This window comes from Carcharodon carcharias, chromosome 1 (genome assembly GCF_017639515.1).
Source record: "Carcharodon carcharias isolate sCarCar2 chromosome 1, sCarCar2.pri, whole genome shotgun sequence".
Taxonomy (NCBI): domain Eukaryota; kingdom Metazoa; phylum Chordata; class Chondrichthyes; order Lamniformes; family Lamnidae; genus Carcharodon; species Carcharodon carcharias.
Genome location: NC_054467.1, coordinates 92,873,874 through 92,901,447, shown reverse-complemented (window position 1 = coordinate 92,901,447; position 27,574 = coordinate 92,873,874). Strand labels below are relative to the sequence as shown.

The window sequence follows — 27,574 nt, the reverse complement described above, 5'->3', positions numbered from 1 at the left end:
TGAATGATTTGCAGATGGACAAACAGGTTCCATTCATAGATGAGAAATTGGATATCCCTGATTTTGGGTGCAAGGGTCAAGATTTTCAACCTGCCTGTGCCCATTCCAATTGAGGTGGGCAAGATGTGATGCTAACTGGTGCACTTCCAGTGCTGCTGTCTGTTCCTGATTATTACTGGTGAACTTTGCACACAGCGGGAGGCCTGGGTACTGTTGTTTGCAGACAACATGGTGCAATCAGTTCTGTTCTCCTTAAAGGCAGGCTGAATCTTAAAGGGACATAGCACAAAAAGATTGCTGAAATGTAAATTCTTGGAAAATGAACACCAGGGCAGAGAGAGGGACCCATTAGTGATGGATGTGGCGCTGGAGGCAATAGTGATGCAGGCGGGCAGGAGGAAAAAGACCATGTCTTACTGCAGAGCAGGAGATCCTCAAGGTCCACCCTCAGAAGACAGAGGGAGCAGGTAGCCAGGATAGTCAATTCCTGGAGTCTAGAACCGAAGACTCGCCAGCATTGCCACAAGATGTCTAATGACCTCATGCAGGTGCTCAAGGTCAGTGAATGCAACTTCACATGACATCTACCTACCATACCACCATCCTCTCACACTGCTCAATGCACCACACCCACATCACTCACCCAGTGGCAGTCCCTGGTATTTGGGAGTCACTTCTAACATCCAGATACTCCACCTCACCCTCACACATCTACGAATGTGACCAGCCTCACATCTATCTCTCACTACCTCCATGTAACTCCAGATATTCAGCTTTGACAGGAGCATCACCCAAACACAATGCTTCACAACAACTGACATTCTGCTTTCTCACAGGACACGATGGTGCAAAAAAGAGGGGAGCAGAACCGAGCTGGTGGAAGACAAGGACACCTGCATCTCCTGAGCCCTATGGAGGAGGTGGTTCTCTGCATCATGGGGGCAGCTGCGATGAGGCCTGTGGCATCAGTGACGCTGCAGACACTGAGAATGATGGCATGTCGCTGCTTCATGCCCCTTCTCAATTCCCAGCACACCCTCATCTTGTTACCTGGCATGCTGATCAAGATGTTGATGGTATGCCTATGGACCTCTTGCTTCCCACCCAACCCCACTTACCTCACATCAACCTTCCCCCCACCCCCCGAGTTCCTGCCTTCATACACCCAAGAACTACTGCCTGACCAGCGACATAAGCCCAAGGAGGGGAAATGAGAGCAACAGTACACCATTGATAAAGAGGTCAAATCCTCACTGGCCACAGGTGAGGTGCCAGAGGACTGCTAATGTTGTCCCATTATTAAAAAAAGGAGGAAGGGATAGACCAGGAAATTACAGGCCAGTCAGTCTGACCTCAGTGGTGGGGAAGTTACTAGAAAGAATTCTGAGGGACAGAATATATCTGCACTCAGAGAGACATTGATTAATCAGGGATAGTCATCATGGATTTGTTAAGGGAAGGTCATGTTTGACAAATTTGATTGAATTTTTTGAGGAGGTAACCAGGGGTGTTGATGAGGGTAATGCATTTGATGTGGTCTACATGGACTTTAGCAAGACTCTTGATAAGGTCCCTCATGGCAAGCCTTTCAAGAAAGTAAGAGCCCATGGGATCCAAAGCAAAGTGGAACACTGGTTCCAAAATTGGCTAAGAGGCAGGAAGCTGAAGGTTTCTGTGACTGGAAGTCTGTTTCCACTGGGGTTCTGCAGGACTCAGTGCTGGGGCCCTTAATATTTGTGGTGTACATAAATGATTTGGACTTAAATGTAGGGGGTATGATCAAGTTGTTCTCAGATAACACGAAAATTGGTAGGGTGGTAAATAGTGAGGAGGATAGCCGTAAACTACAGGAGGATATCAATGGACTGATCAGGTGGGCAGAGCAGTGGCAAATGGAATTCAACCCGGAAAGTGTGAGGTAATGCACTTGAGGAGGGCTAACAAGGCAAGGGGTTACACTATGAATGGTAGGACCATGGAAAGTACTGAAGATCAGAGGGACTTCGTTGTGCATATCCATAGGTCCCTGAAGGTAGCAGGGCAGGTAGATAAGGTGGTTAAGAAGGCATATGGGATACAAGAACAGGGATGTTGTGCTAGGACTGTATAAAACGCTGGTTAGGCCATAACTGGGGTGCAGTTCTGGTCACCACATTATAGGAAAGATGTAATTGCACTGGAGAGGGTGCAAAGAAGATTTACCAGGATGCTGCCTGGGCTGGAGGGTCTGAGCTATAAGAAAAGATTGGATAGACTGGGGTTATTTTCCTTGGAGCAGCAAAGGTTGAGAGGGGACCTGATGGAAGTGCATAAGATTATGAGAGGCATAGATAGAGTGGATAGGAAGGCAGTTTTTCCATTAGTAGAGGAGGCATTGTTTTAAGGTAAGAGGTAGAAGGCTAAGAGGGGAGTTGAGGAGAAATTTTTTCACGCATAAGATGGTGGGAGTCTGGAACTCACTGCCTGAAATGGTGGTTGAGTCAGAAACTTTTGTAACATTTAAAGAGTATTTAATATTCACTTGCATAGTCATAGCCTCCAGGGCTATGGGCCAAGAGCTGGAAAATGGGATTAGTGTAGTCAGATCTTTGTTGACCAGCGCAGCCACAATGGGCCGAATGGCCTCCTTCTGTGCTGTAGACGTCTATGAGTCTATGAGGTCCCATCACTTGATCTAACATTCACAGCCACCAACTCATATGTTGGCACTGCACATAGCTTGGAGGCTCGAATAGCGTTGGGATCAGCAATGTACTGAGTCATGTAAGCTTGAGACGGCTGCAGCCACACCAGGGATAAAAGATAGTTCATTTGCCAGCTAAACGGGATATGAGGTGAGATCATCCTATAGGATGAAATAGGAACAGGAGTAAGCCATTCGGCCCATCAAGCCTGCTCTGCCATTCATGGTTGATCTGATTGTGGCCTTAATTTCACATTCCTCCCTGCAATCATAATCCTTGACATTTTTGTGGAACAAAAATCTATCTAACTCAGCCTTCAATACATTCAATGACCCAAATCCACTGCTCTCTGAGGAAGAGAATTCCAAAGGCTAACAGCCCTCTGTGAGAAGAAATTCCTCCTCATCTCAGTATTAAATGGGGGACCTTCATTTTCAAATTGTGGCCCATCTAATTCTTGATTCCCCCATGAGGGGAAGCATCCTCTTAGCATCTACCTTGTCGAGCCCCCTCTGAACACAATATGTTTCAATAAGATCACTTTCATTCTTCTAATGAGTAAAGGCCCAGCCTGCTCAACCTATCCTCATAAAACAACCCCTTCATCCCAGGAAACAACCTTGTGAACTTTTTCTCAACTGCCTCCAATGCAAGTATATCCCTGCTTAATTAGGGTGACCTAAACTGTACACAGTACTCTAGGTGTGGGCTCATCAATGCTCTGCACATTTGTAGCAAGCCACTTCTACTTTTACACTCCATATCCCCTGCAGTAAAGGTCAACATTCCATTTGCCTTCCTAATTTCTTGCTGTACCTGTATGCTTAACTTTTTGTGATAGGCCGCCTAGATCCCTGTGTTCCACAGCATTCTGCACTCTCTCCCCATTTAAGTAATATAGTGCTTTTATATTCTACCTGCCAAAGTGGGCAAACTCACATTTTCCCACATTATACCCCATCTGCTAAATTTTTGCCCACTCACTTAAGCTATCTATATCTTTCGCAGGCTCTTTATATCTTAATCACACCTTGCTTTTCTACTTATCATTCTATCATCAGTAAATTTGGCTACAATATAGTCAGTTCCCTCGTCCAAGTCACTTTTTTATTCATTCATGGGATGTGGACATCGTTGGCTAGGCCACCATTTATTGCCATCCCTAATTGCCCCTGAGAAGGTGGTGGTGAGCTGCCTTCTTGAACCGCTGCAGTCCATGTGGTGTAGGTACACCCACAGTGCTGTTAGAGAGGGAGTTCCATGGTTTTGACCCAGCAATAGTGAAGGAACGGTGATATATTTCCAAGTCAGGATGGTGAGTGGCTTGGAGGGGAACTTCCAAGTGGTGGCATTCCCATGTGCCTGCTGCCCTTGTCCTTCTAGCGGTCGCAGGTTTGGAAGGTGCTATCTAAGGAGCCTTGGTGAGTTCCTGCACTGCAACTTGTATACACCACTGCCATTGTGTCAGTGGTGGAGGGAGCATATGTTTGTGAATGGGGTGCCAATCAAGTGGGCTGCTTTGTCCTGGATGGTGTCAAGCTTCTTGAGTGTTGTTGGAGCTGCACTCATCCAGGCAAGTGGGGAGTATTCCATCACATTCCTTTCTTGTAATTTGTAGATGGTGAACAGGCTTTGGGGAGTCAGGTGGTGACTTACTCACCACAGAATTACTAGCCTCCAACCTGCTCTTGTAGCCACAGTATTTATGTGGCTAGTCCAGTTCAGTTTCTGATCAATGGTAACCCCCAGGATGTCGATAGTGGTGAATTCAGGATGGTAATGCCATTGAATGTCAAGAGGCGATGATCAGGTTCTCTCTTGTTGGAGATGGTCATTTCCTGGCACTTCAGTGGCGCAAATGTTACTTGTCACTGGTCAGCCAAAGCCTGGATATTATTCAGGTCTTCCTGTATTTGGATATGGATTACATCCGTATCTGAGGAGCCGCCAATGGTGCTGAACATTGTGCAATCATTAGTGAACATCCCCACTTCTGACCTTATGATGGAAGGAAGGTCATTGATGAAGCAACTGAAGATGGTTGGACCTAGGGCACTATCATGAGGAACTCCTGCGCTGATGTCCTGGAACTGAGATGATTGACCTCTAACAATCATAACCATCTCCCTTTGTGCTAGCTATGACTGGAGAGTTTTCCACTGATTTCCATTGACACCAGTTTTGCTAGGGCTCCCTGATGCCACACTTGGTCAAATGCTGCCTTAATGTCAAGGGCAGTCACTCTCACCTCACCTCTTGAGTTCAGTTCTTTTGTCCATGTTTGAACCAAGGCTGTGATGAGGTCAGGAGCTGAGTGTCCCTGAAGGAACCCAAACTGAGCGTCATTGAGCAGGTTGTTGCTAAGCATGTGCCACGTGATAGCACTGTGTTGGGTGGTAATTGACCGGTTTGGATTTGACCTGCTTTTTGTGTACAGGACCTACCTGGGCAATTTTCACATTGCCAGGTAGATTCAGTGTTGTAGCTATACTGGAACAGCTTGGCTAGGGGCGTGGCAAGTTCTGAAGCACAAGTCCTCAGTACTATTGCCAGGATATTGTCAGGACTCATAGCCTTTGCAGTATCCAGCACTTTCAGCCATTTCTTTACTTTACGTGGAGTGAATTGAATTGGCTGAAGACAGACATCTGTGATGCTGGGGGCCTCTGGAGGAGGCCGAGATGGATCAGCCACTCAGCACTTCTGCCTGAAGATTATGGCAAATGCTTCGTTAATATAGATCTTAAAAGTTGAGTACCTAGCACTACCACTGTAGCACTCCACTCATTAGAGTATTGATTTACAAGACTTCCCCATCTAGAGACAAAGCATATGCCTATGTCTTTTCCCATAGCTTGTTGTTCCTGGAACAGGTTACTAGCCTGAAGCTATAATTTGAGGGATGCTATTCTGCATCAAGCATGGCTGAGCAAGAGCCTCTCTAGTTTTTACCGCCTGCCATAGGCATGTTGGTAAGTCTTTCATATTGATAATCAACATGTTTGGCCAAGTAATGAATGTACCTTCCATCATCATCAAGTTCTGGAATGGGACTCGAACCAGGGGCTTCTTGGTCAGAGGCAGGGATGCCATCCAATGTGCGCCAAGACCTCCATTTGTTACAATTTGTCAATCTGAAAGTGATCCATTTATCCCCCCTCTCTGTTTCCTGTTAGTTAGCCAGTGTTCTAACCGTGTTAGTACATCACTCGCAACACCATGAACTCTTATCTTGTGAAGTAACTTTTTATGTGGCACCTTATCAAATATCTTTTGGAAATGCAAATACTCTACATCTATTGGTACCCCTTTACATTTGTCAAACATGATTCCCTTTCACAAAACATGTTGACCCTGCTTGAATCTACTGTGATTTTCTAAATGCATTGCTACTACCTCCTTAATAATTAATTTGAGTATTTTCCCAAAGAGATTTTTTAATCCAACTGGCCTTTAGGCTCCTTGCTTTTTGTTCCCTTTTTTCTGGTGTAGAGCTGTTACATTTGCAGTTTTCTAATCCGCTGGTATGTTTCCAGAATATAGGGAATTTTGGAAGATTACAACATTATCTCTGCAGCCACTTCTTTTAAGACCCTAGGGTGTAGGCCATCAGGTCCAAGGGAATTTTCAGCCTTTAGTTCCATGAGTTTTCATGTGCTTTTTCTCTAGTGATAGTGATTGTTTTAAGCTCCTTCCTCCCTTTTGCCTGTTGATTTTCTACTATTCATGTGAATCAGAACACTGCTTTTCGCATGTTCCAAAATTGGGAGAGTTGTCTCTCAGACTAGTCAAGCAACAGCCTGACATAGGCATACTCATGGAATCATATCTTACAGATAACGTCCCAGACACCACCTTCACCATTCCTGCGTATGCTCTGTTCCACCGGCAGCACAGACCCAGCAGTGGTGGCGGCACAGTGGTATACAGTTGGGAGGGAGTTGCCCTGGGAGTCCTCAGCATGGATTCCGGACCCATAAAGTCTCATGGCATCAGGTCAAATATGGGCAAGGAAACCTCCTGCTGATTACCAGGTACCACCTACCCCTCCCCTCAGCTGATAAATCAGTACTCCTCCATGTTGAATACCACTTGGAGGAAGCACTGAGGGTAACAAGGGCATAGAGTTTACTCTGGGTGGGGGATTGCAAAGTCTATCACCCAGAGTGGCTTGGTAGCAGCACTGTGAACCGAGCTGGCCAAGTCTTAAAGGACATAGCTGCTATACTCGGTCTGCGGCAGGTGGTTAGGGAATCAACCAGAGGAAAAAGCATACTTGACATTATCCTCACCAGCCTGCCAGCTGCAGATACATCTGACCATGACAGAATCGATTGGAGTAACCACCGCACAGTCATTGTGGAGATAAAGTCCTGTCTTCACTTTGAGGTTACCTTCCATCATGTTGTGTGGCACTACACTGTTCTAATTGGGATAGATTGCAAACAGATCTAGCCATTCAAGAATGGGCAAACGTGGGGCATTGTGGGCCATCAGCAGCAGCAGATGTATAGTCAACCAGATCCTGTAACCTCATGGCCTGGCATATCCCTCACTCTAGCATTACCACCAAGCCAGTGGATCAATCCTGGTTCGATGAAGAGTGCAGGAGGGGATGCCAGGAGCAGCACTAGGTATACCTAAAAATTAGGTGTTAACATGGTGAAGCTACTACAAAGGACAACTTGCATGCTAAACAGCAAAAGCAGCAAGTGATCGACAGAATTAAGTGATTCCACAACCAATGGATCAGATCTAAACTCTGCAGTGCTGCCACATCCAGTCATGAATGTTGATGGACAATTAAACAGCTCACTAGAGGAGGATGCTCCACAAATATCCCCATCCTCAATGATGGAGGAGCCCAGCACATCAGTGCAAAAGGTAAGGCTGAAGCATTTGCAACATCCTTCAGCCAGAAGTGCCCAGTGAATGATCCATCTCAGCCTTCTCTGGAGGTCCCCAGTGTCACAGATGCCAGTCTTCAGCCAATTCTATTCACTCCATGTGTTATCAAGAAATAGTTGAAGGCACTGGATACTGCAAAGGCTATAGGCCCTGACAACATCCCAGCAATAGTACTGAAGACTTGTGCTCCAGAACTTGCAGTGCCCCTAGCCAAGCTGCTCCAGTAGAGCTACAACACTGGCATCTACCCGGCAAAGAGGAAAATTGCTCAGATATGTCCTGTAAACAAAAAGCAGGACAAATCTAACCTGGCCAATTATTGCCCTAGCAGCCTACTTTCAATTATCAGTAAAGTGATGGAAGCGGTCATGAACAGTGCTATCAATCAGCACTTGCTTAGCAATAACCTGCTCAATGATGCTCAGTTTGAATTCCACCAGGTTCACTCAGCTCTTGATCTCATTACAGCCTTGGTTCAAACATGGACAAAAGAGCCCAATTGCAGGGTGAGAGTGACTGCCCTTTAAATCAAGGTAGCATTTGACCGAGTATGGCATCAAGGAGCCCTAGCAATACTGGAGTTAATGGAAATCAAGGGGTAAACACTCCACTGGTTGGAGTCAGACAGAGCACAAAGGAAGATGGTTGTGGTCGTTGGATGTCAATCATCTGAGATCCAGGACATCACTGTAGGGGTTCCTTAGGATAGTGCCCTAGGTCTAACTATCTTCAGCTGCTTCACCAATGACCTTCCTAAGGTCAAGAGTGGATATTTTCACTAATGATTGCACAATGTTCAGCACCATTAGCAACTCCTCAAATACTGAAGTAGTCCATGTCCAGATGCAGCAAGACCTGGACAATATCCAGGCTTGGGCTGACAGGTGGCAAGTAACATTTGCACCACACAAGTGTCAGGCAATGACCATCTCCAACAAAGGGGAATCTAACCATCAGTCCCTGATATTCAATTGCATTGCCATTGCTAAATCCCCCACTATCAACATCCTGTAGGTTACTATTGAATAAAAATTGAACTGGACTAGCTGTATAAATACATGGCTACATGAGCAGGCCAGGGGTAAGTAAATCAAATCCTGACTCCCCGAAGCCTGTCCACCATCTACAAGGCACAAGTCAGGAGTGTGATGGAATGCTCTCCACTTGCCTGGATGAGTGCAGCTCCCACAACATTTATGAAGCTTGACACCATCCAGGACAAAGCAGCCCACTTGATTGGCACCCCATCCACAAGCATTCACTCCCCCCACCTGCGACACATAGTAGCAGCAGTGTGTACCATCTACTGGATGCACAACAGAAATTTACCAAGTCTCCGTAGATAGCACCTTCTAAACTCACGGCCACTACATCCAGAAGGACAAGGGCAGCAGAAACACCAACACATGTAAGTTCCCCTCCAAGCCACTCACCATCCTGACTTGGAAATATATCGCCGTTACTTCACTGTCGCTGGGTCTGGACAGCCCCTTCCTAACAGCACTGTAGGTGTACCTACACCTCGGGGACTGCAGCAGGTTCAAGAAGGCAGCTCATCACCACCTTCTAATGGGCAATTAGGGTTGGACAATAAATGCTGGCCTAGCCAGTGATGTCCACATCCCATGAATGAATAAGAGATAGGAGACCGCTGAATGGGCATGCATACCAAGATGCTGGGTTCATTGACTGGCTGTCTGAAAGCCTCCTGTGACTGTTAAAGAGCAGGGATGAGTCCGACTCCCACTTTGTAAATGAAATGCTGCAGAGCTTGACTTCTCCTCAGCCGCTGCTCCATCTCCCTGTCATGCTGCAGAGCCAGAGACATTGACACTGCTGTCCCCATTACTGTTCCTGCCATTATGTGGGCAAGTCTCCTACTCCTCTGCCATTCTTGTGAGAATGAGGCAACGCTCTCCAGCAAATGCAGGAGCTCCCCAAAAACACTCCAGACTACCTCCAGACACCTTACAATAGAAAATGTTCCAAAATTTACTTTACCAGCAACCAGGATGCATAGCCCATTAAATAACACATCTTGCCCACTTCTATTTCCTTGACTAAACAACGCAGACTCTGCCTGGACAGTTGTTACCCAAATTTGAGATCCTGGCATTACAGTTGGTTGGTTTGTGTGGTGACCCTCTAGCAACAAATCAACATCACTCAGGTCCTGCGGGCACCCATATTTTTGCAGAATGGGAACGCAGGAAGTGGCTGGCGGTGTGTCGTGCCTCTGGGAAATGGAGGTCGGCATCTAACGGCGCTACACTCCTGAATTTCACAACCATAATCCTCTACTTGAGATTATAATCTTCAACCACATAAGTATGCAAAAATGTTTGAATCCTAGTGTCTACAGTACGTTAGTGATCTACAGAAAAGCACAACTACTTTGTTATTAAAAGTCTGATTATCGTAAGGATAGCTCAATAATAACATAAATAACTGTTCCACATAAATGAGACATTGTCTTGTTAGTGGTTCAGATGCATGACCAAATCAAAGTACCTTTGTTTCACTTCCTTATTTTAATATTGAATTCTATCATTGTAGAATATGAATAATATAAATGCTAATAAATGAATGGGCTTGTTGATTTTCAACATAAATGGTTCTACCTTTTAATGAGGATTTGCAGAGTTTCACTGGTTCCGTCTATTAGCTGCATGGCTTCGGAATGGGTTAATTCTGAACAAGGTTTATTGTTGATCGAGATAAGTTCATCTCCCTCACATAATCCAGCTTTGCAGGCTTTACTCTTCTTCCGAACCTAGAAACACAACAGACACGCACAAAACAGATCTAGCTAGAAAAATGTACAATTTTAACGTTACATTGGAATCAATCAAAACAATAAAGGCCTAATCAAAAGGGTAAAGGTAGATCTTTACACATATTGCCATTTTTAATATAATTCTGGAAATGTCTTGTAAAATGTAAATCTTTTTAATAAGTAACAGTGGATCATAGATCTAAGGATTTTTGAATGTATCATGAAGTGTGTGAATCTCTGCAAAATTCTCTGCTCCGTAGTTTAGGCCTTTTTTCCAGGATTTTTGCAGTTCTTCCATCAAAGTTGAGGCGAGTGAGCAGGAAAGCTCAGGCATAGGATTCACCCCATGTGCTCAAACACTGGATTTAGACTTGAGTAATCTCATTAAATAACTTATCTTGGCAGTTGTGGCTTGGCAACGTAACTCACCAAGTAATCTTAATCTTAATGTATCAGTGCAGCTGTACATTGGTGTCCCACCAGTAACATGCAAAACCGGCTGCATTTGGTTCGACCAGGTACACTTGTGTTTTACATCATAAAAGAAAGCCACATATTCAGGTAAAAATGAGAAATAAGAATCTGTTGAGAACTGAATAAAGAACAAAAAATTGGGGGAGAATATTGACATAGAATTTTCCAATTTCCCAATCTCCCACTGTAACTGCAATGGTAAATGAGCAGAAACAATGAAGAAACGGTGTAAATAGTCACATTTAATCATTTGCAATGTCTTTCCAGGAACCCTGCCAGCTTTTTGCCAAATTAACTGGGAGATCAAGAGAAGACTCACAGAATTCCAGGGGATTATCTCAACATAATAATATGGCATATGCATATGTTATGAGTCATAAGTTTCTGGTAAGATGTTTGTGTTTATTTATCTTATTTAGAAGCTCCTAATGGTGTCATGCATCACTCTACCACACTATTATTTTATCTTATTTGGGTATGTTTTTGTTAATAAATTACCTTATCTCCAGTAATTTGGAAGAATAAACAAAAATGTGCTTAGAAAGTATGGGGGTTTCTCCAGTTGCTCAGTCATACTTTTGTTAGAACCCCCGAGCGACATAGTGTAAGTATCTAAAACAGCTGTTTTGGCTGTTTTTCCTGATTTCCACCGCTAGGTCTGGTTTGATTATCCTAAAACAACATTGCACCTCCCTCTCCTCATTCAAAATATTCCAATAAGGACATCTCCAGGCTCCTCTATTTAATGACAAACCCTTCTCTGGCACTCGTTCTCAGCTCACTCATCATCATCTGGCAACACTGAATGTGAGGGGTTCATGAACATTTTCATCTGCATGAATGAGATCGTCTTCACAGCTGCTTCAGGTGCCTACTACTTCTTTTCCTCAGCTGCCCTGGATTCACCCCATCTTCAGGACTCCATAAGTCCAGTTTTGATCCCTCTCATATCTTATTTTCATCAGGGATAGAGCCGTAGCGTGATCGAAATTCCTTTAAAAAATTGACTATGTGGCATGTTGCTGGTCTGGCCTGCTCCTTTTCTGGTTCAAGCTGTGAAAATAGATGGCCAAGGCTCTTACCAGAAGTAGGCAGGAGCTTCATTAACTTATATCTCTCAGCATACATTGGACATCAATGTTATTTTAGTTTAGCACCTGCTGCACTTAAAGGGACGGCTGTTAAACAAGCAGAATCGAGTGGCTTTATGGATTTCATAGGACCCAGAGGATATGAAGGCTCATCCCAGCCCCATAAACTTCTTTCTGGTCACTGTAAGATATTCTGCACCCTGCCCCTGTACCCCCCAGCCACTCACCTGTTCCTTCCCTTTAAGTTGAAACAGCATCACCTGTCTTATAAGTTACCTGCCTGCACTGGAAATATATAAGCAGGTCAACTGGCAGATTTAATTGAAGCTCAACGGTCAAAATAGTGCAGGCTTTTTGCTAGTGACATTGGGCAGTCATCCCAACATGCAGGACACACAAAAATCTGTCCCTACATAATTCTATGCTTCTCCATTATCTCCACTCCTGCATTCATTAGCTCATCTCTTCTGTGAGACCTCACACACCAATTAATCCTTTCCCAACCCAACACGTACACAATTCGCAGCCTACTGTTCAGCAATAATTATCAATGGCTCCCCTTCCAAAGGTTCTGTCCCAATCTGTAAAAGCAACTCTCAAAGCCCCTTCAAAAACCCATCCTTAATTCTTCTATTCCTTCTAATTGCCTACCTCCAAATACCCTTTTGTCTTTAAAGACCTCAATTGTATCGCGATCACCTAGCCCTATATCCAGCAACACATAAGCCGAGTGCAAAATCCAAAAAGACCCCTTAATTCTTCCCTATCCAACAACAGCAGAAACTTGCCCAATGTCCAGCCATCCCAACAAGGGAGTGTTGGAGAAAGGGAAGAAAAGGCTGTATTAAATTCAGAAAAAGTAGTCTCTGTCAACTGGTCCACATTTACTGTTGGCACATGCCATGTCCTTCACACATACTTGCAGCTTTTTTATTTCATCTCATTCATACCTGAGCAGGGCACACATTCAGGGTGCAATGTATAATTGAAAGCCTGAAACACACTTTTTCTGAGGACATTACACCTCAAATCAACATAAAATAATTTAGCTGGGTAACGCCCAGATTGCAATGTTCTAAGCTGCGTGGGTGTGCAGTCATGCAGCAGTCCATAATTTAACATGCAGGGGAGCAACAGGCTGCCTACAAGACGAAGTCCTTTTAAGATGTTTGCATGTGTGGTGGTGCTGCAATCTTAAAGGAACTGCGCAGGGCGACAAATGGAACATGCACACTACAGGGAAATTAAAGGGGACATCATCAGCTTGGCTTGTAGAATAGGCACATTTTTGCCTCTTTGGATGGGTTCCTTCAACTTGCAGCATCTTGGGCCCAGTTTGCTCCATGCACAAAAAATGGTGCATAATTCAAGGGCACAAACTTGAAATGAGAAAAGTTCACAAATCACAGGCCCATCACTGGAATAGAGCAGTCCACTCTAGATATATTGTTACATAAGAGCAAGAAGAGAGTAGGGAAAGGGAAAGCAATAGGCCAGTCCAAATTAAGATTCGTACCATTTATTCTTGTTTTATATTGCTTATCACACATTCTCATAGAAACCTTTCAATCTAAAATACTGGTTCTAAAGATGTAGTGAGCCAGAAATTATTCAATCAGTCAGTCAGTGACCTTGCTCTTCAGTGTCTTGCAATCCTATATTTTACATTTATGTGCAAACTCTGGTTGAGCCAAATGTGAAAGTTCCCAGCTCTATCTAAAAATAGCTTCTATTTAATGGAAGCTGTGTTTTATGTTCCATTATTAGATCTAAATACAGTACATCCATTTGACCTTAAGAACTTTCCCACCCAAAGAAATTTTCAATTCCCATTGGATACAGTAGAATTTTCTCAAACATTTAAGTGAAAAGGGTTAATTGTCTGATGTTTCCATAAAGATGCCACCCAAACAGAGTTAGTTTATTTTCTCATGTGCTAAATGTAATCATCTCATGCGTAAACACTTAGCTCAATTGATAGCACACTTGATGCTGGGTCAAAAGGTTGTGGATTACAGTCTCATGCAGATTTGAGCACAAAATCTAGGTTGCTCTTTCAGTGCAATAATGGGGAATGCTTCACCTTTTTGGATGCTACCTTTTAGATGAGCAATGTAACTGAGGTGCTGTCTGCTAATTCAGGTGAATGTAACAGATCCCATAACATTATTTGAAAAAGAACAGGGGGTTCTCTTAGTGATTTGGCTGACATTCCTCCATTAGTGATCAGCACTAAAACTTATATAGAATGTGTGGCAGAGAACCAAGCCATTCAGCCCAACTAGTCAATACATGCTGCACATGGGCTTCTCTCACTCTACTTCATCTAACTCTAGATGCACACCCTCCTATTCCTTTTTCCCTCGTGTTTATCTAGCTCTCCATTAAATTCATCTATGCTATTCACCTCAACTTCTCCTTGTGATAGAGTTCCACTTTCTGACCACTGGGTAAAGAATTCCCCGTTGGATTTATTCATGACTATCTGGCATTTATGAATGCTAATTTTTGTCTCACCCATGTGTGGAACCATCTTCTCTGTGTCTACCCTATCAAACCTTTTCATAACCTTAAAATCCTCTATCAGGTCAGTCTAGGAACCCACCCTGCTCAATTTGTCCTGATAGGTAAAACCCTTTTTGGTTCTGCTATCATTCTCGTAAATCTTTTTTGCAATTTCTCCAGTGCCTCTATACCATTTACCATACTATGATGACCAGATTGAATACAAGTGTTCTATAACAGTTTAACATAACTTCTCTGCTTTTCAATTCTATCTCTATAAATGAACCCCAGTGGGTTTTTTTTGTGGCTTTATCAACCTACAATTTAGTGATTTATTTTAGTGATTTATTTATCTGTAACCCTAAATCCCTTTGCTCCTCTACATCATTTGCATTCTGATTTTCCAAGGAGTATGTGCTCACCTTATTATTCTTACCAAAATGCACCATCAGCACCATCACACACTCGCCTATGAGGAAATTAATTTGCTAATTGTATGCCAACTCTGCAAGATTATTAATGTCTTATTGTATTTTATTACGGCTTCTCTCAGAATGGTTTAGACTTCAAAGCTAACCCATTGCTTTTAAAATGTTTTGGCATGCCCTAAGGATGTGGTAAGGTGCTACTTTAAAACAGATTCTTTCTGTAATTGCTTAATCCTTATACTTTCTAAACATGCAGTATAAATTGAGGGATGCCTTATTAATCAAGAGTTTTTTTATGAAAGTTTAAGTGTACCAGAATTATCCCTCAGATGGAAAAAGCTGATACACTGTGGACAATTGAGTTTGCTGCTGTATTGGGTCATTGTTAGGCAGCACTGTCACTGATTGTCACTTACATTGTTAGATGGAAGTACCTTAAACCAAATGGAATGTAATTGTTATGCATATGTGTTTCTGGATTTTGGTTAATCTCTTGCTGTTGATATAAATCCAGTAGTTAGAACTCACTGGACCAGCTTGCAGGTAGAGGTGGTTTTCATAAATTAATATTAGATATTTGCCTATTTTTCTTTGTTCACAGGACATGGGCATTGCTGGCAAAGCCAGCAATTATAGCCCATCACTAATTGCCCTTGAGAAGGTGATGGTGAGCTACCTTGAAGGGCTGCAGTCCATATGGTGTAGGTACACCCACAGTACTGTTGAAAAGGGATTTCCAGGATTATAACCCAGTAACAGTGAAGGAACAGTGGTATAGTTCTAAGACAGAATGTGGTGTGACTTGGAGGGGCATGTGTAGGTGATGATGTTCCCATGCGCTTGCTTCCCTAGTTATGCTAGGTGGCTAAGATTGTGAGTTTGGAAGGTATGTCGAAGGAGTTTGGCGAGATGCTGCAATACACCTTATAAACTGTACACACTAGTTACTGTGACCGGTGGTGGAGGAAGTGACTGTCTGAGATAATGGTTGTGGCGCCAATCAAGCAAGCTGCTTTGCCCTGGATGATGACTAGCTTCTTGAGTGTTCTTGGAGCTGCTGTCATCCAGGCAAGTGGAGAGTATTCCATCACACTTCTGACTTGTGTTTGTAGATAATGACTGGCTTTGGGGAGTCAGGAGGTAAGTTCCTCACTTTAGAATATCCAGCCTCTAAGCTGCTCTTGTAGCTACAGTATTTTTATGGCTGGTCCAGTTAAATTCCTGGTTAATAGTGACCCCTAGGATGTTAACGGTAGAGAATTCAGCGATGGTAATGCTGTTGGATGTCAAGTTGATGTGGTCAGATTCTCTCTTGTTAGGGATTGTCATCGTCTCGCTCTTCTGTGACACAAATGTTACTTGTCATTTAACAGCCCGTGCCTGAATATTGTCCAGGCCTTGCTGCATGTTAGTGCAATATTTGATAAATATGAATCCTGGACAGCATTTCAAAATGGAGGTTCCTTGTGCAACAATCAACATGCACACATAGGGATGGATTTTACGCCATCTCACCAATAGGTTTGAAAGTGGACAGCCTGCCTCCCCCACCTATCCGCCCCTGCCTCCACTGCAATTATGTTAACGGTGGGGGTAGCATTGGGCGGCCCACCCTCCTCTGGGCCAACTGAGACCATTAAGTAAGCAATTATTTGCTACTTAAGGGCCTCATCCCATCGTTGCTGCAATTTAACCAACAGGAAAAGGCCCAAGCCAAGCGATTAGCTCAGCAGGTTACCTTGCATGGGCTAGTGATGGACAAGGGGGGTCCCTCCTTAACTGGCACCCTGGTCCCATTGGAGGGACCCCCACTTTACAGCCTTCCCCCTGCCCCCCCACGGTTTCCCTGCGCCCATTGGCCTCTCATCCACCCATTGAATGGCTGCAGGGCAGCCAGTGTTCCCCTCAGTAGGCTCCCACCCTAACTTTTTAGCTGGAGGGTGGGAGGCAGAATCCGGTGCCTTATTAAATTCAACCCATAATACGCACAAGCTAATATGTCAGTGTAGTATAGATTACTGGTCAGCAGAGGTCGCTGTTGCTTACCTAATTGCCAGAGCTATGACTGGCTAATTGGCAAAAGATAGACCAGAGACTACTGTAAAATAATAAATACCCACAAACCCAGACCAATAACTTATGATTGATGAGGCCCAATTCAGTTATGGTTGCCTAGTGAGTGGAGATATTTACCATTGCACAGGGCTATCAGATTCTACTTATAACACTTGAGGTTCATCCCCAACACGTGTTATGTTCCTATGTAAAAGAAAATGGGGGTAATTTTGAATTTGGGCAATTATGTAAAATAGATTGCATCAGATCAGCCGCTGGTTATACTTCTTTCCTCATTTTGGTTTTCTCAATGGAAAGTCAAAATTTGCCCTCTTTAATTAAGTTAAGTGGGTATTTTGTAATGTATCCAACTCAAGAAAATCACATGAAATACCTGTTTGTCAATTTATCAATCTAGTGTCTTTAGTAAAAGGGGTTAATTCTAACTGTGCGGTATGTTAATGAGACAGTATATATCATCACAGGAAGTGATGCAACATCCCATGATCCATTCTCTCTCATTGACCTCATGGCAAGATGAAATTAGCACAAGATGTTTCTCAATAAAGTTAGTGTTTTTTCTTATTATTGCAGACTCTGTGAATATTCTGTGTTAGCACAACAAGACCAAAATATTATATGGTGGCAACGAGTAAAAGAACAAGCATGGAAAATCTCTGCCATTATCGGAAAGCTTCAAGCATGTCACAGATCTCAACCAGGCAGAAGCGTGGCTGAATTGGTGCCGAGGATTTGCCAGATATCATACCCCATCGGGCCATGCAGCAAAGCCAATCGGCAAGCAGGTCAGTATGCTATTATACACAATGGGTGGCTGTGCAGACAATATCCTACTCACACAAGGGATCGATGAAGAAAAAGCCAAATTTGAAGAATTAATAAAAGCACTTGATGCCTATTTCAATCTGCAAAAGTAATACCATTGTTGAGCAGGCTAAATTTAACAAGCCTACCCAAAGACAAAGGGAAAATATTAACATATTTATCAATGATCTGTATAGACTAGCACAGAACAGTGAATATAGTGGCTTAAAAGATTAATTAATCAGGGACAAATTTGTTTTGGAGTGTTGGGTGAAGCATTGACTGTATACTTGCAGTCGGTGGATCATTAATCTTAACAAAGGAAACTCATCTGAGCAGACAAGCTGAGGTCAGGAAGCAAAGTTCTTGGTGATTGGGGTGACAGGGAGAACCATATCCCGAAAATGACTGATGCACGCTAAATTTATAAAAACAGAGGGAGCTGTACAAAAGCAAGGGAGGCAGGAAGAATGTCCATAACCACCCCAGCCAACTGTAATTGGTGTGGCAGGAAAAAACACAGACAGAATGGCAGGACACTTTCAGGCTGTGTCTCACAGCGAGGAGCCTGTACAGAAAAAACAAAATGGCTAGCCTTCAAAAGATGACAAGATCCGTGAAAAAGAAGATATCAATGATATTGAGATGCCTTTCCTTGGAAAGATCCAGGATCCAAGTGGAAGCTGCTGGAGTGCTGGCATCCTAATAGAGCAAAACCAGACACACTTTAAGTTAGACACAGGTGTAGCAGTTTCGGTTCTTTCTGATGCTGAACTGTGGTTGGAGAAAAGTTCTCTTCAGCCGTCAGGGAAAAAATTACAGAAGCCAAGAGGTATAGAACCCAATGCCAGAGGACAACTGAATGCAACCCTTCAGTATAGAGAGAGAAAAATCACTGAAACCTTATATGCGATCCAGAACCAGAGTTGCTCACTCTTAAGCAGGAAAAACCTATGTTGACTTAGATGATTTGCATAGTAAAGAAACTGGAAAGCTGAGAAAATTAGTCTAAAAACTTCAGGGCTGAATTTCCACAGCTGTTCACAGAACTAGGGAAGCTGAAGACAGCATATCACAACCCTCTACGTCTTGAAGCAAAGCCAGTGTGTCTGTTTACAACCAGAAAATTCCTCATTCACTCTTGCAAAGGTAAAGAAGGAAATTGACTATATGTTGAAGGAGGGGTTTATTTCACCTGTGACAGAATCAACAAGCTGGTGCTCAGCGATGGTCCCAGAGCCAAACCCAATGGATTTATCAGAATAACATAGATCTTACACAGCTGAACAAAGCAAGTCAATGCAAAGCTCATCCTATGCCATCTGTGGATGAGAGCTTAGCAAAATTGAGAAAGAATTCAATCTTCACAAAGTTAGATGTGAATAGTGGCTTTTGGCAATTACCTCTCAAATAAGAGTCTAAGTTGCTCACAATTTTATTTACACCATTTGTGGGCTTTTGTTGCAACAGATTACCCTTCAGCATCACATCAGCACTAGAAATCTTCTAGAGGACAATATCAAGTATCCTAGAAGGACTGTATAGAATCATGTCACATGGATGATATCCTGATCCATGGATCCACTCAGACAGAACAAGAAACTACAGTGTGAGCTGTGCTGCAACACCCACAGGAAGCAGGACTTAACAATAAATGTGAGTTCTGAGAGCCAACTGTCAAGTTCCTTGAGTATACTGTGGATGAATCCAGTGTCAGAGCTGATCCACAGGAGGCTAGAGCAATCAAGGAGTTTTCAGTTCCTCGCAACGTGACTGAGCTCTGGACGGAGCTCCCACCACCTGGTGGGAACCAGGTGATGGGAACACCACCACCTGGAAGTTCCCCTCTAAGTCATTCATCCTGACTTGGAAATGTATTGCCGTTCCTTCACTGCCGCTGGGTCAAAATCCTGGAACGCCCTTCATAACAGCACTGTGGGTGTACCTACACCACATGGACTGCAGCGGTTCAAGAAGGCAGCTCTTCACCAAGGACAATTAGAGATGGGCAATAAATGCTGGCCCAGCCAGCGAATCCCACATCCTATGAATGAATAAAAAATAAATTCATGGATATGGTAAACCAAGTCGTAAAGTCCTGCTCAACCTAGCTGTCGTCAATGAGCCACAATATCAGCTTTTACGGCAAGATAATACATGATGCTGGGATGAAGCACAACAGAGTTCTTTTCAGAAAATCAAGGAATTCCTGATAAGACCTGATATTCTAGCTCAATATGACCCAGAACTACCCATTAACATTGCTGCAGATACATCTTCTATAGGATTGGGAGCTGAACAGAGATATGCAGTGATAGAGGAAGACGCATCAGCTGCTATATGGGCTTGTGAAAAGTTTAGAGATTATGTTCCTGGTTTCCACTTCAAGATAGAGATCGATCACAAACCTTCAGCAACACTCTTAAATTTTAAGGAGTTAGCAAAATGGTCACCACAAGCACAGCAATTCAGACTGAGGATGATGAGGTTTGATGTAAAGACAGAGTATCTTCCGGGAAAACAGCAAACAAACGTGGCAAGATCCGAACAAGGTGGCGTAGCCCATGTTGAAGAAGTAGTAACTTTGCATCGACAACAGCCACAATTCTACTGGCAATAATGCAGCCACTAATTGAAGTCAAAGATGCACAGATATCTGAAGAAGAGTGAGCTCAGCATACATGCTACACAATCCCATTCTCAGACAGTGCTGTGGACAGAGAGGACACCTCAGTGTACTAAATGATTTACTCAGCTAGGTTGAGAGGATGAGCATTCTGAGAGCCCTGAGTCTCGATATACTGCAATGCTTGCACCAAAGATAAATGCGCATCACAAAATGTTGAGTCAGAACCAAATTTGGTGGCCAAATCCTTTAAAGTTGTTGGAAGAAGTGATGTCAAACTGTATTATTTATGCACTTCATCATCAGGAGAACTGTTGATGTCATCCTCCTTTCCATCAAGACCCTGGGAACATTGTGGGATAAGCCTCTGCAAACACAGGTAAAATGTTCTTGACCATAGCAGACTACTACTCAAAATGGATAGAAGTCAAGCAACTGCAGGGCCACACTTCTGGAGCAGTAATTACATTGATGAAGGAGATACTTGCAACATTGGAATCTCACACCTTGGCCTGAATATTAGCCTTGGTGGGTGCATGTGATCGGTCGGCCTGGAACTGGTCGGGAAACAGGCCCGCCACCGCGATTGGCCCACGGCCGCAATTTCATGCTGGCTGGCCAGTTAAGGCCCACCCAGCGTGAAATGCGTCTTCCCAATAGGGAAGGGCCATGTGGGGTCAGGCGCCAGGTCCAAAAGCGACCCAGCAGACATTCTAAAAACTGCACATGCAGCTCTTTGAAGGCTGCCAGGGAAGAATTATATATTCTGCATTCTGGAGACTGAAGCTATTGAGGGGCCTCAATAGCAGCTCAAGATGCTAGGTGGGAGAGCAGGTCAGATGGGTACTTGGCCCCTCATTTTTTGGACTAGTGCCTCGCGGTCCTCCTGGAGGAGGTGGCTGCCAGGAGGGACACCCACGTTCCCAGAGATGGAAGGAGGAGACCACTGCACTAGACAAGAAAAGCTTGGGTGGACGTGGCAGCCCAGGTCAGGAACCACGACTTTGTGCGGCGCACATGGGTGCAGTGCCGTAAAAGATTCAACGACCTGTTGTGTTCAGGAAGGGTGAGTGCTTTGTTGGCATGGATCAGTGTGGGGAAGTATTAAGGTCTGGCCATCCTCCTGTGGAGCTCAGGGGTGTTAGAGTCTGAGCACCAACAGTCAATGACGCCGGAGCTGGCCAAGTGAGTAAGCCCTGGCTGCTCGGACTGAGTGCCTTGCGGCTCGAGGGCCACGACTCAGATGTGCCCTGCGAGGTGTCCCTCATCTGGGGTTGGCAAGGCTGCAATGGCGCTGCAGGTAGAGAGTGGACTAATCAATGCTCCTCTGTCCGTTCAGGAGAAAATGAGTGATAACAATATTGAGAGGTCACAGACAGGTGGAGGCCCCCCAAACCTCCAAACATGACGAGGTTTGAGCAGGACACCTTGGAGCTGGAGAGGCGCCACCCACCTCATTCAGCTGGACGTAGAGAAGCAGGGGTGTCAGATGAAGGTAAGAGTGCAGATCACAGAGGTAAGAGTTTCAGATTGTGCAAACATTCTTTTGTGGTCTCTTTATTGATGGGAGTCTCAAAACTGGAGCCCCCAGTGATCATTGAAAGACGACAGCACCATGATGCAGATCTCCATTGTCACATCAGGGTGCCCGGCATGCACAGTGACAGAACAATGACTTAAACTAATGATATGTCCTTGTTCTCTGTTAGATCCACCAGCAGGCAGTCATTCACAGGACCCTGAAGAGCTGCCCCTGACACCAGAGGACCACCAGGCTTCAGCTGCACCCGTGTTACACCTGATCTCTGAACCAGGCACCAGTGCAGATACCAGCACCTCGGTGGATGTTAGATCAGTAGCTAGAATGTTGGCGCACAGCGGTGAGGGCACTTCACAGTTACTTGAGGAGAAGGCGGAGGTAGAGAGTGCCCAGGCCACCAGCAGTCGGAAGACTACTGAAGACCAGGGCAATGCTGAGTTGAAGACAGATGATGAGCCTCTGTAGTCGTCCATTAGGCGGCAGATACTGAACGTCCAGTGGGATGTGTGGGAGGATATAGCAGTGATCCATGCGGGTCTGCGTGCCATAGTCTCTGGTGTGGAGGAGTCCAAGCGGAGCATGAGCACTGCATTGTCTCTCATGGCCGAGCACACTGCCTCCTCCATTGAGAGAGTGACGACTGTCATCAAGAGGCAGCTCCGGGCACAGAATCAGGGGTTCCTGGGGTTGCACTCAGACCTGCAAGCCCTCACACAGGCGATGACCTCAGGTGGTCAGTGCCATTGTAGGAGGTGGATGAGGCACCCAGTATCCCAGTTAGGTGCCCATCCATTAATGGCAAGCAGGGAGGTCCAGAGCGACCTCACATCGGTGCACGAGCTGCCCGTCATCTCTGCAGGCTCCTCTCAGGACGCTCCGGATGATGGCAGCAGCTCCTCTGCCCCTCTGCCAGTCACTGTGGCATCTGATGAGGCTGCGATGACTGGGGAGGTGCCAGCCATGGCACTGGCTGCCCCCTCCCAGGCGGGGCCAACACAGGCTCCACTGGCCGGAGGACGACCGCCAAGGTCATCAAGGCCCAACATGTCAGCACAGTCAGCAGGCTGTCTCTAATGCCGATGCCAGCAGAGGGGTGGGGGTGGGGGTGGGGGTGGGCAACAAGACGCAGCACTCGTAAACGTAAGTTTAAGGCACCATGAGCACAAGAGGGACTGTTCACAGGTGATCTTCTGTTCTGTAATGCTTTGTTTAGATGTTTACGGTGTGGAAACGAACTCCAGAGATGATAATGTTAATTTGTTTTGAGTGTGAAAATTACATAAGTTTTGCTTTTGTTATAATGCTTCATCTTTTTTTTGGTGCAGGATATGCCAGTATGTAATGATGGATGTAAGTAGCTCTAAACATTATTACACAAGCGCTGTGCGGACTTTGGGTTCAAAGGAAAGGGTCATTTCAGACATCTGGGATGGAGGCGGCAGCCCTGGTATGAGGTGGAAGCAGATCTTTGGCAGCCTAACTCAAGGCATCCCTAGTATCCCTGCCTCCGTGAAGGACCCAGAGGTCTGCCTCCACACCCTTAGCATTCTCCTCACCGTGCTCCTCTTCTGACTCACTGCTGGATTCATCCTCTCTGGCCTGTGGAGCTGCATCAAGATCCTCTTCCTTCAGAGGGTATCCCCTTGCCAGTGCCAGATTGCACAGCATGGAACCACTCTCACTGACATCCGCTCTGGGGTGTATTGTGTGCTCCCCCTGAATGGTCCAGGCGTCGGAAGTGCATCTTCAGAAGACCTATGGTTCTTTCTATCACTACCCTTGTGGAGACATGACACATGACTCCTATTATAACACTGCTCTGCCTCTGTTCTTGGGTGGCGGAGAGGCGTCATGAGCCACCTTTTCAACGGATAGCCCTTGTCACCCAGCAGCCATCCATCCAGTTGGGATGGAGCACTGAGTAGCGTTGCCACCTGTGTTTCAGGATATAAGTGACATGGGAGCTGCCAGGGTACCTGGCACAGACTTGTAGAATCTGCTTCCTGTGGTCACACACTAGCTGCACGTTCATGGAGTGGAAGCGCTTCCTGTTAACGAAGGCACCAGGCTCACCTGCTGTCTCCTTGATGGCCACATGTGTACAGTCTATTGCACCCTGGACGCGGGAGAAGCCAGCAATGGCCGCGAAGCCTCTGGCTCACTCTGTCTGGCTGGCCTGGTCCGTATGGTAAAGAATAAATGTCTTTACCCACCTGAACAGAGCTTCTGTCACCAGTTTGATGCAACTGTGGACAGCTGATTGGGAGACTCTACACAGATTCCCCACTGAGCTCTGGAAAGAGCTGGAGGCATAGAGATTGAGGGCCACCGTGTCCTTCAGAGTCACTGGCATGGGGTGTCCACCCACACAGTCAGAGCTGATCTCAGGCCCGATCATCGGTCAAATGGAGGCCATGGTCTCTCTGGAAAGGCGAAGCCTCCTTTGGCCCTCAGACATATTGAAATAACTGCATTGTTGCCTGTAAACCCTGGCAGCAGGTTAGTGGTGTTTACGCAGCTGTTTCTGCCTTGGATTACCTGCTGGCCCTGCGCTCCTTGTGCCTGCTCCTCTCCTCCCATAGGTCCTTCCCCTGGAAGCTGCATTGGGACACCTGGTGGTGCCTCCAGCGGAGAACACAATCCCCATTACCAGAGTACAGAAGGCTGCCTGACACCTGGAAGGGAATGAAGCTCAGAACTGAGATGAAGCTGTCAAGTTCAAATAAGCAACCAGCAGCAAACTATCTCCTAGACTCCTCACTACTTACACTGGCAATGCTGCTGATCTTTTTATCCCACCCTTGGATGAGGCTTTGCGAAAAGTGGGCTGCCCGCCTGCCCGTTTTGCCTGTGTGACAAGTGTAAAATCATGCAGCAACATAAAGTCTGGGTTTTTAATGGCCTTAGGTGGCCTCTTAATTGATAGCAGGCATGTTAGCTATTGCATTATTACTGGTAGAAGATACTATGATCATCTATTGAAAAGAATGGCCTAAATCTTCCAGTCAGCAATGCTGTACGCATTGCCACTGTCCACAAAAATTTTTCAGACATGACGCAACTGCTCATTTCTTCCATGATCTTCCAAACCTGGCAGAAGAAGAAATGTGCAATGCAGCATTTCCCATCTAATTCCATTGAGCAGAGCAGATTCAGGGGAAGGAGAGGGCATGACCCCTTTTTTCTATGGTAGTAGCTGCCATATTCTGGTAAGTATTTAAAGGTCCAGTCTTTTAACGTGTGAGTGTGGGTTAGTGTATATTGTAAGTGGATGAATGGGTGAATGGGTGAGTTAATGGTTAGGTGGGTAGGTGGGTCAGGGGCGAGTTGGGTGGTCGAGAGATAGATGGGTGGTTGAGGGTAGTCAGGTCAGGTGTGGGGGGTAGTCGAATGGGGGTTAGTTGGGTCAGGTTGAGGGGGTAGTTGAGCGTACTCAATTTGGGTCAGGGGTGTGTAGTCGGGTCATCAGTGGAGTGATCAGGGGATAGACGGCTAGGGGTATTTGGGTCAGGGGGTAGTCGGGTTGGGTCAGCGGTAGTCAGGTGGTTAAGGGTAGTTGAGTTGGCTTGAGGTGGTAGTTGGGTGGGAGAGGTAATTGGGTTGGGTCAGAGAACGAGTCAAGTGGCCAGATAGGATGGTTGGGGGGTAATTGAGTGGGAGGCCTATTTAGGAGAGGTTGGGGGATAGTTAGGTTGTCAGTGGGGTAACTGGGTCTGATTGCGGGAGTCGGTTATGGAGTTACCCAGCTGTCCAATCAGGTTTGAACTGTTTAACATTTCCTGGGTAACCATCAAAGTAAATCACACAGATCTGACCCAAGTTTCTGACTCTAGCTCGGAGTCAGAAACTTTCACGGAGAGCCCTAGGCAACAGGGAATTGCCCATTGGAATTTTAAACTTCCCAGGCAATTTCCATGTACGTCTACGCATCAGGACTTCCACAGGATCCTTATACGCATCTTCCATCGTAAGCCCACAGATCAGACAATTCAGGCCAATGTAAATTATAACTATGTCTGAGTTAAAAGTCAGTGGACTTGGCATCTCCTTTAAACAGCAAAAACAGTTATAAATATTCCTTGTTATTAGTTTTTCTCTCCCTACACTTCCACCACCTCCAATCCCTATGCCAAAATTGACCAAGGGGGTTTTTCTCACGAGTTACTTCTCCGAAGAAATTGTGTGGCTGCCAGGGGCAGGGTGGATGGTGTACATTAGTTGCACCATATGACAATATGGATTAGACTTGATGGACCAGCTGGTCTTTTCTTGGTTTTTTTTTGTGGATTGTGGGCAATAATAATAAGGCCAGCATTTATTGCCCATCCCTAATTGTTCTTTGAGAGGTGGAGGTGAACCATCTTCTTGAACTGTTGCAGTCCATATGGTTTAGGTACAATCACAGTGATGTTGGGGAGTTGCATTTTCAGGTTGGCAAACTGCTACTAGAGGATGGAGCCTCAACTATTTACCATCTATATGAATGACTTGGATAAAGGGACAGAGTGTAATGTGGTCAAATTTACTGATGATGCAAAGATAGGTAGGAAAGCATTAAGAGTCTGCAAAGATACATAGGTTAAGTAAGTGGGCAAAAATTTAGCAGATTGAGTCTAACGTGGGAAAATGTGAGGTTATTCCCTAAACGTGAATCATAAAAGTTAGCATGCAGGTACAGCAAATAATTAGGAAGGCTGATTGAATGTTGATCTTAATGACAAGAGCGATGCAGCATAAAAGCAGGAAACTGTTGCCAGAACTGTACAGGTCTTTGGTAAGACCACACTGTCATGTATAGTATTTTGAAAAGTGCAATGTTCACTTTGTTCACTTGAAGCTACCATATGCACTTGTACCAGCAATGGAGTCTCCTAGAGTCTGCAGAAGCAGTTTAATAAAGGAAGCCATTGCTTGCACATACAATTTTAATTCTGGGTATCACCGACTGTTTTATGTCTCAAGAACTTCACACTGGCAATGAGAATGATGAAAAATAACAAGCATTCCTTCCAAGGATGAATCTTTTTGGAAGGTTTTGCCTACCTTCTGTAGAGAAAAGAGCATTTAAGTTGCAGACAGCATTTTAAGCTGCAGACTGGAATCAGCAAACTGAAAGGTGCATCAACAACAGCGGAAAACATTTCATGCCTGAAAGTAGACTGGGAAGAAACTTCAGCATCTACTTGACTTTGTCATCATTGAGAAAGTTGTGGATGAGTCTACCCCTTGAGTCTCATCCATAGAAGTCATCAAGAAACCTAAGTGGTGGGAACTAGAGATAGTTTTAAGTAAGTTGTATACGTATTTGCGGGTGCTAGGAACACGTTTTAACTTTAAGATTAATTTATATTTCTGCAGTGTGTTAAGGGAACCTGAGTTTTAGTTTCACTTTAAACTGATGCCTGAAACTCTGGGGGGCTTATCTGCATACCTACATTCTAATGAGGTTTTATCACCCTTGGAGTAGGAAAAATTTGCTGTTGCCTAGCAACCGGGTGGGGTGGGAGGGGGGTGTGGTGGTCCACAGAGACAAAACATCAGTTTTAGTCAGTTGAAAGAAGATGCCAGAACAGGCAGGATATAAAAAGGGACTAAGGGCAAGTCCCAAACTAAAGAAGAAGGTTCCAAAAGCCATGGAAGGACAGGAAAAACTTCCAAGATG

At 44.9% G+C, this 27,574-nt stretch overlaps 1 protein-coding gene across 3 annotated transcripts in view; it reads right to left on the bottom strand.

Annotated features, from left to right (window-relative positions):
• The window catches only part of LOC121277037 (synaptopodin-2-like), a 155,398-nt gene that overhangs the window by 53,727 nt on the left and 74,097 nt on the right, over positions 1–27,574 (bottom strand). For all 3 annotated transcript variants that reach the window (XM_041185955.1, XM_041185963.1, XM_041185968.1), the window contains exon 2: positions 10,214–10,365. In XM_041185955.1, the coding sequence (XP_041041889.1) occupies positions 10,214–10,365 (152 nt within the window). The remainder of the gene's footprint in view (positions 1–10,213; positions 10,366–27,574) is intronic.